The sequence below is a fragment of the Mugil cephalus genome, chromosome 19 (assembly GCF_022458985.1).
Source record: "Mugil cephalus isolate CIBA_MC_2020 chromosome 19, CIBA_Mcephalus_1.1, whole genome shotgun sequence".
Taxonomy (NCBI): domain Eukaryota; kingdom Metazoa; phylum Chordata; class Actinopteri; order Mugiliformes; family Mugilidae; genus Mugil; species Mugil cephalus.
In genome coordinates, this window is record NC_061788.1 from 13,535,240 (window position 1) to 13,548,579 (window position 13,340).

A 13,340-nucleotide genomic window follows, 5' to 3' on the forward strand; every position below is an offset into this window, starting at 1 on the left:
GCATGAGTGCGTGTGTGTGACTATCTCTCCCCGCCTGCACTAGCGTTCGCTGAACGTAGATCGAAGAGTTTCAGCCGTTCCTGGAGCGATCCCACCCCTGTCAAGCCTGACTCTCCTCATGAACCCAGAGACAGTGAGTTGACACAAAGACCCGCACACGCTCACGCACAAAGACACACGCGACCAACAAATGCCGACACACAAACGGTCCCGAGCTGCTGCAGAGAGTAGAGCAAAACGGTGCTAAAACTCTCAGGTTACTAAAGCCCAATTACAGATACAATCCTGTTAATGTCCACATTCAGTATTTATAGCGAAGTTTAACATGTTGAATGTTGGGAAATTTTATCAGTACATTTGAGGAAGTGGTTCATTATTTTCGCTTGAAAACTTTTGAGGCATGAGAAGAAAAAGCTGAACCAAGTGTTTCTCAGATGCTCTGCCAGATGCAAATGTGTCCTTTTAGAGATGTTAAGTATAAATCCTTATGTTTTTAAAATATACCAAAAGAAAAAAAAAAAAAGATGGCAGTGACCTCACATTTTGACTGGTGATTACACCAGTGATTACAGCTCAAGCAGAACTTTTGCCGTTAATTAATTTTCATACACAGTCGGCCCATGGGAAGTTAAAAGCCACTTAGCAGTGCCAGTGTTTGCCTGCAATAACTGAAATGTAATCAACACTCTGATGTATGCAGCTGCACTGTTACTGTATGTGCTTCCCAAGCTCAATGAGCCCAAATCATCCGTGGCCTATTTATGCTGCGTTCACAATCGCTATAAAACATTCGCTAAGCATGGCCAGCTACACTGTCTGCGAGTTTCCTTCCAAGTCTCAGAGTCTCAAGCGCTTGTCGCCCGTTTACAGGTTAGCTGGTGACAAACACATTTGATTGGTTCATGTGGCACTGCTTTGCTTTGAAGCACTGAAAACTTGAAGCTGGCTCAACTTTGGTGTATTACGTAGCAAAAGGTGTTTGGTGTTAGACTGATTCTCCAAGTGGTCAGCTTCCGCTGTCGCTCGATCGCCAGAAATGTCAACGCAGCATTGTTTGTTAGCTCTGACCATAAACTACATGGAGGTGAAAAGTAGAGCTCCACCTGGTGGCCGGCTGCAGTATAGGTCATAAGCTCAAGGATGGTTTCATTCATTTTAGGTAGTTAATATAACGTTGATGCACGTTCAGGTGCCAAATATTTGGACTAGTTTCATTTTAGTTAGTTATATGACACTAAAGGAACAGGATGTGAGATACAGTAATGGTGACCACCAGTTTCTATGCCAACGTCTCAATAAAGTGGCCTCCATAGGCCCGTGAGAGTTGTGAAAACTATTTTTAAAAATACAAACAGTGTATAATCCAACTTTTCCTTGTAACTGGTGATGGTAGAGCGGAGCCTAGTATTAATTTAACAAAATACGAGTGAAATATAACTACACATAGTAGCAATCACAAAAGTTTTGAAATGAATTTCTTTGTCAGAGACATAGAGATAACTGCTGTTCAACATTAATTAGCTTCGGCTTCAGCGTGACCTGTTTGGTTCCCAGTTAACATTGTCCAAGAAATTGGACATTGAGACAGATATTACATAGAGAAGCCAAGACGCCAGCAAAGTGTAAATGCTCACAACAGTGACTATCTGTGGAAGTATAAACCAAAATTTTACATAGAGGGTCAAAAAAAAGATTGAAAAAAGATTGATTTTATCCAGGATCCAAGATTGGAAGGCAACCTGATGTTACCCACCTTCTTATCAGTGGTGACTTTGTTACTTAGGAGTTGAAGCCACTTTTCACTGAAAGCGTGCAATTTTGTCTGCTGCCTCGTACAGTCTGTGCTGGAGATTTCTCTTTTGCGACATGGTGACATTTTGTCATCACAGTTTTACAGCTCAGTTCCAGGTTTTGGCAGAACAAGGCCAAATAATGCAGAAAATCGAAATCTGCCCAACACGCGAATGACACCATTTACACGCACAAACTGACTGTCTCTGCTGTCGACTCTGACCCTGTCCATCTGTCTACTTATGACCGTGGGTCTTTCTCCAACTTTGTGACGCTCTCTCTTTCTGTGAGTATGTCTTCTAGACCGGTGTGCGTTTGCGTGTGTGTCCCCGTCCAAGTGTGTCAGCTTCTACAAATGTTAGCGCGAGGAGGATTTGTGTGTCTCAGTGTTAGGCTTCGCATGCCACGTGTTGTCAGTTTGTGGTTTTCCGTTTTTTTTTTTGTTTTTTTTTTCCTTCACCTCCATCAGTGTTACAGAGTGTGTTGAAAGATTAATGAATTGTTGATGACAGTTTAATGGTGTGGTTGACGCCTCATTCATCCATCTTTCCTGAGGGAAAGTGATCGTTCTCAAAACCTCCGAAAGTTCTCTTGTGACATTAAATGTCAATCTTGTTCATCGTTTCCTCTTCTTCCATGCTGTTCCTCTTCCACTGGCCTTTTCAAATGACCATTTTGCCCCGGGTATCTATATTGATTTTATTTGATGGTCTACAGAACCATCACTCCGAGGGTAATGGTCCATTGAGCCGAGTCTTTCAACAATGAAATGGTCCATTACTGGATTTTTGAATACATGACGAACCCTTTCATTTGGAAGGGAGTGGGATCGTTCAAATTTTAAAAAAAATCCTCTTGTGGACAAAATATGCAAATTTACTGACAGGATACAACAACATAGCTGCAATGGTTTGTGGCTCCTGTGAAAGGATCAATAGAGTCCTCTAGTATATAATAGCGTATTTATTCATGAAAACACGACAATAGCATACATTTTTCATGATGGCTTTGCTCTGTCTATTCGTCTGCTGGAAAAAAAAAAAATTTGTGTTAAAACATAAGGTGCATTTGTAGATAGAAAATTGGACAATGATGAACGATGCAGATACAGTATATTAACATGTTCCATGTCAACATGCAGTACTGTAGCCCTGTAGGACTCTAACATACAGTATATATAATATGCAGCTAGAACTGATCTAAAAGTAGAGACTGACCTTCAGTTTGCACCGCAATTAAACTACGGCACGGAAACATGGCGAGTTAATCAGCACTCAAATCTGTCATCAATACACCAGTTTTCTATAAAAGCAATATAACAGCAACATAAAGATGTGACTAGTTTCCTACACGGCGAGGCATCACGCCACCCACTCAAGAATCAAAGAAACGCGGTCCTAGCAAACATCTGTCTCTCATTAGTCCCATTAATCAAGCGGTAAAATGAATAACTAACGATGTCAAGCACTGAAATGCACCTGCAAGGTAACAACAATAAAAGATCAGATTCGTACGGGTTTGAGGAGTTGGCGTCTCGTGTCAAGCCCATCAATCGAAGTAATTGTGAACAAAGTCCCAGTTCGAGAAGGCCTTCTGATGCAAACACCCTACGATAACAGCCACCAAGACAAATATCGTGAAGACAAAATATTAATTCCAATGTGTAAATCATGGAGTTTATAGCTATTTTTCACTGGTTCTCTTGCCTGTCTAGGCAAATCTTGTCGTGTCATCAATAACTGACCATTGTCGACATTACTAGTTGCACATCAGATTACTCTAATAAGTTGCATTCACTCCTTATTGTAAGTAATAGATTCAATCACGCAGATCACAACTGACAACACTTTAAAAGAACTTATTACTACTTTTTTTTGCAGGTTCACACACATAATATAACAACTTCTGGAGCAATGTGACTAAAACTAAATTGGACCGTAACACTAATAGCTGGTCCCTAGAACTGGAACCAAAGAAACCACAGTGACAATATCAGCAGGCGAGTCATGCGCTAAGTTCACATGGAGCTCACAGGCTTGTGACTGTGGCATCTAAAAAACACCGGGAACATTCCCTTACTTACTTACTTACTTACTTACTTTTGAGAACACCACAAGAGTTCTCATGACAACGGTAAACAAGTCCACATCTGAATGAGGCTTTTGTACTTTTTGTACTGGCTGGAAAGACAGAACGGAGAAGGCAAGAATGGGGAAGTCAAGCGTGAAATTGTTGGAAAAAAGACACATAGAAAGTAGCATGGGAACGAACGGGAGCTGCAGGGACTGCGAATGCCCTCTGTGGATGAAGCAACCTCGGTTACAAAGGCTCCTGAGAATCCTGAACAGGACCGGTTCAACAACCTGCATGTTGTGCTGCCGTACTGTGCGCAAACGAACATTAAACTTCTGCCTTACTTACTGTGATTTCTGGGAATCCCACCGAAAGTCTATGAAACGTGTAGCACTGACTGGTCACACAAACACTGATCAAGTATTAAATACAAAATGACGTCTTACATTATTATCACATGTTAAACAATCTTTTTTTTTTTTTTTTTCCTGCTGCTACACTTGCTATGAGTCATTTCTCTCTGGAGCTGCCAGCTGTCTCTGCATTTTTTCCATTCCATCTACCACTTCCTTATGTCACTGCCATCATTAACAGCTCCCTATTTTCCCTCTTTTTTGTCTGCATTCACCTTCTTTTTCACTTCCCGGCCACATCCTCCCTTCCCTCAGAGACCTTCTCTCCCTGTGTCAAATTTCTTGCCTCTGACTATACCCTATTATCTCTAATCTTTTTTCCCTCACACTGTCTTATACTCTCTGCCAGGCGGAGACCTGCAGACCTCCTCTGGCGCCCTGGATGAAGGAGGCCTTGATGACAATATGGACTGGGAGGAGGAAAGAGAAATGGAAAGGCTGGCCTGTGAGGGAGATGACTTTATACCTCCCAAAATCATGGTAAGTGACTGAAAACCAGGGAGCTCAGTAATCAATAGATGATCAATAGATTATTTATCAATACTGTGAAATGCAGAATCTACCTTTAAGATTTTGTTTCTTAACTTCCTCTGATGTGTCATTGATGTTAAACTTGGGCTCCAAATTTTTACAGCTGATCTCGTCTAAGGTCCCAAAGGCAGAGTACGTTCCCACCATAATTCGCAGGGATGACCCTTCCATCATCCCCATCCTCTATGTGAGTCAATAAACACTAAAAGCTTTGGGGGTCCCGATGCAACTCTTTCATTTCCGACACGAATCATACATACTGTTACGACTTATTTTGTAGTGTAGAATGTTAAAGAATGCTCGATCAAGTGATGTTACTCAAACAGAGAACAATATTCAGCAACAGCAGGTGTGAGAAAAATGGGTTCCATGCATTTTTACCTTTAAACATAAGAATTTTCTACAGTTGACTAAAATAAATAGAAAATAAACTGGAGTTCTGTGCCACCACAGGAAACATGTGCATGAGACGTTTTGCACTTGGCTGCAACATCTTTTTCGGACTTTAACGAAAAAATACTGCCACACGACCGACATCGCTCCTACTCCTTGCTAATTTGTTAGCACCTTAGCACGCACTGTTGTCGTGATCACATGAGCTCTGGATGGTGGATTCGGGCGTTGCTGGATAAAAGTGTTGGGGCAGAGTCTGGAATGGACGGCTTGCAGAGATTTTAGACACAGGCTCGTTATTTTTATTTTTTTTTTTTTATTGCTGGTATGTGATATCGGGTCGGGACACCCCTAACTAAAGCTAAATTATTCATTTTTAAAGTTGGCTGATTAAAAACCCCAACATTCTTCATGTTGTGTCGTTACTGAATGATCATGTCAATGGTTTTCTCCTCAGGACCACGAACACGCAACTTTTGATGATATTTTGGGTGAGTATTAAGGATTTAAAAACTTTTCCTATTCAACAACAAAATAACACCATGCAGTTGTCGCGGATAAAATATGAGCTGAACAGGTGAAATTTAATGTGGTCTTTTAATTTGGAACCAGTTAAATCCCGCAAAATGACACAATGACTGTTTTTAAAATTAGTTTCCGCACTCTGAAAATGTTGCTCGTAATAGAAGCATTTCTGCTAAATGGCCCAGAGTTTTCCAATATAATAATCAACTCTGCATGAAATTAAACTCACACAGCTGAAACGAGGCCAGTGAACATATTTATACAGTCTTCCGTTTGACTGTCTTTTATTGATTTGCTTTATTTTCCTGTTGCCTCTCGCACACACTGTTGAGTTCCATTCAAATTACATCTTCCACTGGTGTCTCTGCCGTCTATTATTAAACCTGTACTTGAACTCACCCTCCGGAGATGTTTTTTTTTTTTTTTTTTCTGTGTGTTGCATTCATGTTTCTCCCTCCCTGTTGCCTGTGTCTTCTTTTTTGTTCCTTTCTCTTTCTCCCTGTCCCTATTGTTCACATCAAACCTAACATTTTTTTTGTCTCTCTTGCAGAGGAAATAGACAAGAAGCTCACAGCTTACAGGAGAGGCAGCAAGTTCTGGAGGATGCTCATCTTTTGTCAGGTGAGGAACAAGGAGAACTGTGTTTTACTCGTTAATCCTCAGACTCCAATGCATCGTGTGAGCAGTTTGTATTGTAAAGGACGTTTTACACAAACGTGCATGAAATCATACGTGTAAATCGGCAAGAGGAAAAAAAAAAGGGGGACGTAGTAACATAGCTGTATTTATGTGTCATCACAGTGATTTGTATTAATCTGTTGTGTGTGTCTGTTAGGGAGGCCCCGGTCATCTGTATTTACTGAAGAATAAAGTGGCAACCTTTGCGAAGGTGGAAAAGGAGGAGGACATGAGCCAGTAAGCTGCTGCTGGACTTCTGGGTCCATCTCTGTTTAATGAGTATTCGTTCATTCAAGCCATTCTTTTTTTTTTCTTATAAAGCATGGATGTGTGTCGCTACTCAATAAAGTAGATAGATGGAAAACAAAACTAAAAAAAAATAAAAAAAATCTGGCAATAGACAGCAAACAATAACCGTGACTTCTGGGAGTAGCACAAGTTCAAAATGAAGTAGCCGTATTTTCTGTGAGGCTTTTTTTTTTTTTTTTATTCCAGCATTAAATTAAAGGTTGAATCCAATACATTATCCTCATGTGACCGACCGCTTACCGAGAAAAAAAAATGAATCAGGCATTCTTAGGACTCCTGGAACAAAATAGTCGTATGAATGCTCTTTGTGTCCTTTAAAGGATATTAAGGATACTCTTTCTGTAAACCCAATTTGTTTAAATCAAAGATGTTCCACTGGGAACATGTAAAACATTTGTTTAGCATTTATGAGCACTGTCTTCGTCTGTTCCATCTCTCCCGGGGAGGGGAGGGTTTGTGGGGGGGGCACGTTGGAACGAGTGATGTTTACTTTCAGACACGGAGCTCATCTTCTGTCCCAGTCACGTACAATTTATGCTGTTAAAACAGATGCTTCACCGCAAATGCCGACAGTGAGTCAATACAAAGTGAAATTTGGTTTAGACTGATCTTTTTTAACTGTTCCAACTGGTAAACTGTTCCGATCCCTCGATACAGTTTACGTAAACAGGACAGGGTCCGTCTGCTTTGCTCTTGCATATTTTATTTCATGGGAACATTTTAACGAGGCTGATTCTGAAAGATTAACATTGCCCCACGTAACTCTATCCTTTGTCTTTGTTCAGATTCTGGAGGAGACTAAGTCGCTTCATGAGCAAAGTCAATCCAGAACCAAACCTGATCCACATAATGGGATGCTATGTCCTTGGCAACCCGAATGGAGAGAAGGTATTCACACACTCCTGCACAACACAACACTTTCAGTCGTCGCTTTCCTTGCTCCCTAAAGTAGGATTCACCGGGCAGGAATGATCAGCTGTGGCACCAGCCACACTGATTTAACTCTTCTCTAGATTCTTCACAAAAGATGGAGGCAAAGCCATGTGAACTTTCTATCATGCTAACTGATCAGCAGGCTATAGCCGGCACAGAGGACTTAATTTCCAAGTCTTTTTCTTCTCTGTAAGTGAAATTCTGTGAAAATCCTTTGAAGAAAATGCGAGCACAGAACACAGAGCATAGCACAGAGAAACCAGAGAGAATCCCAGCGAGCTAATGCTGTTAACAAGTGTTAGCGTGCTCTTGACTAGGGCGGAACAATTAATTGAATTTGCAATTATACTGCGATATAATAAAGTGCGAAGATGCACTGTGGGCTTAACGGGCGATGGGAAAGTCTGTTTACATCGCGCAACGCTGTACTTCTCCTTTGCTGTTGCTCTTTTAGTGTGTTAACATTAATGTTAGCGATATAAAATGGAGTAATGAGTCTGTAGGAGACGCTCTTCTCTTCGGCTCAGACAACAAACAGCTGCGTTCAACGATGTTTCACTTTTTAACAGTTTTAGACTCCAACCGGCGCAAATAATGCTCTTTTGGGACAGTGACTGAGGAGACAGGTCGGTTAAAATGACACTGAAAAACACACTGCCGTCGGTGTTACATAGATATTCTACCCACACCGATGTGGCTTAAGGCCTGAGCAGTTCATCTGCTGCTCTGTGAATTTTACCGGCACTCCTTAAAGTGGGCTGATTTGTGAATGGAGTACCAGGAGCGTAATTCAAAACGGCACTTGGAACTCACACGGGCAATAACAGAGTTCACTGAAAAAGATGTGGTACCTCTTGACATGGTGACCAATGTTCACAAATCTCATCCTGTGGAAAAGAAGATTTTATGCTGTAAATGTATTTTATATTGTTTTATATTATATTTTGAAATCATTCATGACATTTTGTTGGAAAAGAGGATAAAATCTTTTTTTAAATACGCAATACTGGCGATAAAAAAACACATTTAGATTATTTTCTAAAATAGTTCGGCCCTGCTCTTGACCTACCAGCACGTGAGCCGTTAGCCCATTAGCTGTGCAACGTGCAAAAACATCTCAACAGTTACGGACACTCAACCAGCCACTAGATGCCGTGCAGCAGGTCAGCTCATCCCCTGAACGTTGCCTTTTGAGTGTGTGCGCCACATACTCCTTAAATATTAATACATGTCAGGACTACTTAACAGAATCTAGAAGCATATTACTGATGACACAAAGGAAAGCTCAGAAGTGGGCCTTAAAAGCCCAGCATGTGGTTGTAAGATGGGCCTTTATTGGAGTTATTCAGCCATACAGTGGCAGGCTAATTCCACATGCTGACTGATGGTTCTCTCCGTTTCATAATGGTGCCACTGAATGCACCTACAAGTATTTATTAGGCATACAAACACTGCAGGCAAAACCTCTTAGTCAAAAACAGGTTAGGCAACACTACACATGTCCCAAGTGTTTGCTAGAAAAACACTTGGAGCTGGATGGTTTTAACGGAATAAATAAACAATGAAAAACTGACTTCGTTTTCCAGCTGTTACGCTCCTAGATTCACCGCTCTGTGCCATGCAGGGATACCTCCGGTTCTAAGCTAGCTTAGCTTCTGTAGTCTACTTTGTTGCAGCTTTTGGTCTGGACAAAACTCCACAGTGACCAGGGAAAAGGAGGGAGGGCGACAGGCTAACACTTTTGCAGCATAGCCTTTCACTGGCCAGCAATTAGCCCACGGCTTTTCAACAACATGAAACACTGTAGCTACTTTTTGGCACAAAATCATTATAACCGGAGTCGGCTGCATGTGGCTAGCTTTTAGCAGTTATCTCTCACACACTTTCCAGCAACAACAACATAGGTACGTACGTCGCACACATCGCTACACACTCTATATTAAAAATGGAGCTCCTCAAAAGTGCAGTCAAAGTAGAGCAAGTAGAGCTCCCCCTGGTGGTTGGTAGCAATATAGGTCATAAGCTCCACCTCCTCCATGTTAGTGAATATGACTTTCAGCCAAACCAGATCAAAGTACACGTTATTTTAGGTAAGTCATTTAAAACTGATGTATGTTAACTACCAGTTGCCATGGCAACGGCATCAGTAAAGCAGTCACGCATGAATGTGAGCGTAGGAAAAAATGAATAATAAGAAAATAAGTACAGTATATAATCCAAACTGGGATTATAGCCCTAACGTTCCTAAACAGTATGAAACGCACAGCATCCATACAGAGACACGGTGTATGAATCATTTTGACATTCATATGCAGACCTATGTGCCACACGATATAAATTTCTTCGAAAATGTGACTTTTTGTTCTTTGCCTCTCCTCGTCCCGTTCGCTGGCCGTTGCTTTCATATTTGCGGTCACCGTGTCTGTTCTTGTCCCCATGTGTCTGAGAGGCAGCATGACGTCCTCCTGGCTTCCTTCCCTCCTCCCTCCACCTGTGCGACTCTTACCTCATTCTGAGTAATGTTACTGCGTACAGGCTGCACCTCGCTCCACCTGATGTGAAGAGACACCGAGACCAACAGCCACACACACGCTTACCAAAATTTAACACGTGCGCACAACCTGGCACTCACACACGCAGACACACACCACAGCCAGCGGTGTTTGTCTGACCTAGCTGTCTGTTCATTCATGTCTGCCAAAAGCTGCTTTGTTATATAAAGTGGATCTCTCCAGGGTTGATGGACAGCCTGCAGAACAGACTGCACATCACTGATGTCTCCACCCCGACAGACAAACGCATGCATTTGTACCAGGAGGGCGTGAATGCAAAACAACAAAAATTGGTGTTTGAAATGTTTAGTTTGTTTCCGAAATCCCAAAGTGATGTTTTCACATGAGAGATTTGTTTACTGTCGAACTCGAACGTTACACAATCAGAGAATACAACTGGTGAAATCTATTTAGATTCATCCACTCTGATACACTTTCCATTGAGAAATATTATGACATGTGAATGACCTTAATTTTGCAACAAACAACAATACTTTTCCTCCCTTGAAACTACAATATTCTGGTAAATGTGTGCGGACATTTAAACCACATGTGTATTATTTTCTAGGCTTTTACTCTGTGTTCATTGTTCTTTATTTAAGCAGTAGCATACGTTCTAATTATTTGCAGCCTTGTGATTAGTGTGTGACCTTTGTGGACCACATATTTATTCTACATCAATGGTATTAATTACAGCCTACTCTTCTTTAATTAACGGTAACATTAATTAACGGTTACCTTGAGATCTTTGATAAATAATAAGCTGTAAAGGCCAAACAGCTGGCTACCTGAAAAGAGTCTGATGTCACGAGATGAAGCATGCCTCCGGTTATCTAAATGAACAAACAAACTGATTAGTTATCAGCCACAACATTATGACCACTGACAGGCGCAGTAAGTAACGTTGATTATGACGATTCAATTCTCTGTTGGGAAACTTTTGGACCTGGCATTCGTGTGGATGTTATTTAGACATGCACCGCACACATAGACCAGACCAGGCTCCCCCACCTCATAGCAATGACACTCCTCGATGGCAGCAGCCACCCCCAGCAGGATGCAGCCTGACACAGACACACACACAAAGTTGGTTTAGGAACAACTCAAAAAAAAAAAAAAAAAAAAAAACATGACAACCTGGCCTCCAAACTCATCATTAGATCCCAAACTGGTCAAGTATCTGTGGGATGATCCACAAAGGCCCCTCCCCTCAACTAACACTACAGGACACCCTCAGAATTCCCATGTCTCTGATGAGTCAGAGTCAGTCACTCTCCTGTTTTGAGAAAAGTGTAAATAAGTGTGACAACTAAAGTATATTTACGTTGCAATTTTGAATTCTGAAGGAAGCAAGATAAATTAGTGTTAGTGACAGTCAACTCTATTTCAGACAGAACTCAAAATACCACGTCATCATGAAGGTCTGCATCCATATTTTTCTGCTATTGGATGCCACTCTGACCATTTATTTACTGTTTTTATAACTTCATTAGCATTCCTTATCACAAATAAACAGCACACACCACTGCCGCCCGGCCCGTGTTATGGAAAGTTTACACGGAGTTGGCTTGAATCCTTTTTAAATCCCTTTGAAAACGGCGAGTTAATGTTCCCAAGTGCTGCACTCCAGGCATGAAAGTCTGGCAAACGCGCATTTGATATTAGTATAAGACACACGGCGTCAAAACAGAGGCTGTACGACTTTCATTGACAACGGGCTAAATAAAAGCTTTCTGAGAGCAGCTGTGAACGTGGCTCAAGTCGCATGTTGTTACGTTCACACACGCAGCAATATACACCCACGTGACAAAACATTAGGTACACCGGTGAAAATGAATTCATCACAACGTTACAGTCCTGCGCTCGATGAGTACTCGACGGCACTCAAACCACAGCCTCCAAAATGAAATGCTTGTCACGATAGAGTGCATTAGTTTTCACCCGATAAACTGTCTAGTAGATAGAAAGATAATGTATAGTGTTTATTCCAGTGCTGCAATATTGTCAGGATCCTGCAGCTGTGCTAGCGTGGGTTCACTTCATTAGACTGGTAATTTAATTCATCTCCACCTTGTTTGTATGATAAAGAAACAATAAATTATACATCAAATATCAAAGTGGTCTTGTTTTAAGCAGCACAAAAGCAGATTTTGTAATGAAATCTTTTTCTCTAATTTGAACTCGTTCTCAATCATAGTCCGTGCTGTCTTCATTGCTATAAGTTTAATTTTGGATTTTAGAGGAGGTTAGCTTTACTGTGTAAAATGTAATTGCTGTTATTTTGACACTGTTTTGTGAAGGAGGAATGAAAACAGTAGGTGAGCAGGTCGGAGAGGCTGTTTGACCCAGTTTTGAAACGGTGTCAGCCTTATAGAAACCCTCAGGAGTGTTTACGTTTTGTCAGCACAAACTCGGCCTCCTCACACACCTTTCCAACAACAGCTATAGAGAGCTAATAAGAAGCCGCCCAGGACAGGAGAGAACACAACATGCTCAGCATTATTTGAGATTTGCCATTTGCCTTCAGCTCCGTCTGCACTTGAGACGAGCCGCAGTGTCTGCAGACGTTCTCTCCTCCGCATCTGACATCCAGCCACGTTCTTTTATCTTTTCCAAAGGGCCGCCAGCGCAAGAGAGATTCTTTACCATCTCCATTTTAAGATCATGAAGTGAGAAACAAAGGCATATTGCTTTTTGATTTCCCTGACACGGGAGATCCTCCTCGGCTCGAGTCGAGCAGGAAATCAGTGAGCTTTAGTCTTTGTGTGTGGGCAGCACTTCATCAGCGAAGCAAGAAGCTACAGCAGGAGACTGAAAAACACCAACTTTCTGCACTTTTAGAATTTAATTGTTATGAGTAATCAGAGCAGCAAGTAATTGTCGTTTCCACTTTTGATTAACCTTTAATTATTTCTTTTGATTGACTGAAAAATTCACAACCAGAAGTACTCAATCTATTGTTGTATAATGCTGAAAAAGAGATGAAATATTTTTCTTTATTAAAAGTTTAATGTTCAACAACCAATTAGCCCAATGATAAAAAAAAAAAGTCGGCGCCTACACAAAGTACCAATGTGCATTTCTTACAAATGCAAATAAAAAACACTGGTGGTGACACTAGTAGGAAAATAAGCTGAGCAAT

General features: G+C 41.2%; 1 protein-coding gene across 10 annotated transcripts in view; it reads left to right on the forward strand.

Moving 5' to 3' along the window:
• The window catches only part of nsmfa (NMDA receptor synaptonuclear signaling and neuronal migration factor a), a 48,124-nt gene that overhangs the window by 27,019 nt on the left and 7,765 nt on the right, over window positions 1-13,340 (forward strand). For 6 of the 10 annotated variants that reach the window (XM_047570286.1, XM_047570288.1, XM_047570289.1 and 3 more), the window contains 7 exons: window positions 44-133; window positions 4,627-4,757; window positions 4,912-4,995; window positions 5,659-5,692; window positions 6,277-6,347; window positions 6,562-6,641; window positions 7,499-7,601. In XM_047570286.1, the coding sequence (XP_047426242.1) occupies window positions 44-133; window positions 4,627-4,757; window positions 4,912-4,995; window positions 5,659-5,692; window positions 6,277-6,347; window positions 6,562-6,641; window positions 7,499-7,601 (593 nt within the window). The remainder of the gene's footprint in view (window positions 1-43; window positions 134-4,626; window positions 4,758-4,911; window positions 4,996-5,658; window positions 5,693-6,276; window positions 6,348-6,561; window positions 6,642-7,498; window positions 7,602-13,340) is intronic. The other 4 variants (XM_047570290.1, XM_047570293.1, XM_047570294.1 and 1 more) reach the window with 1 other exon arrangement.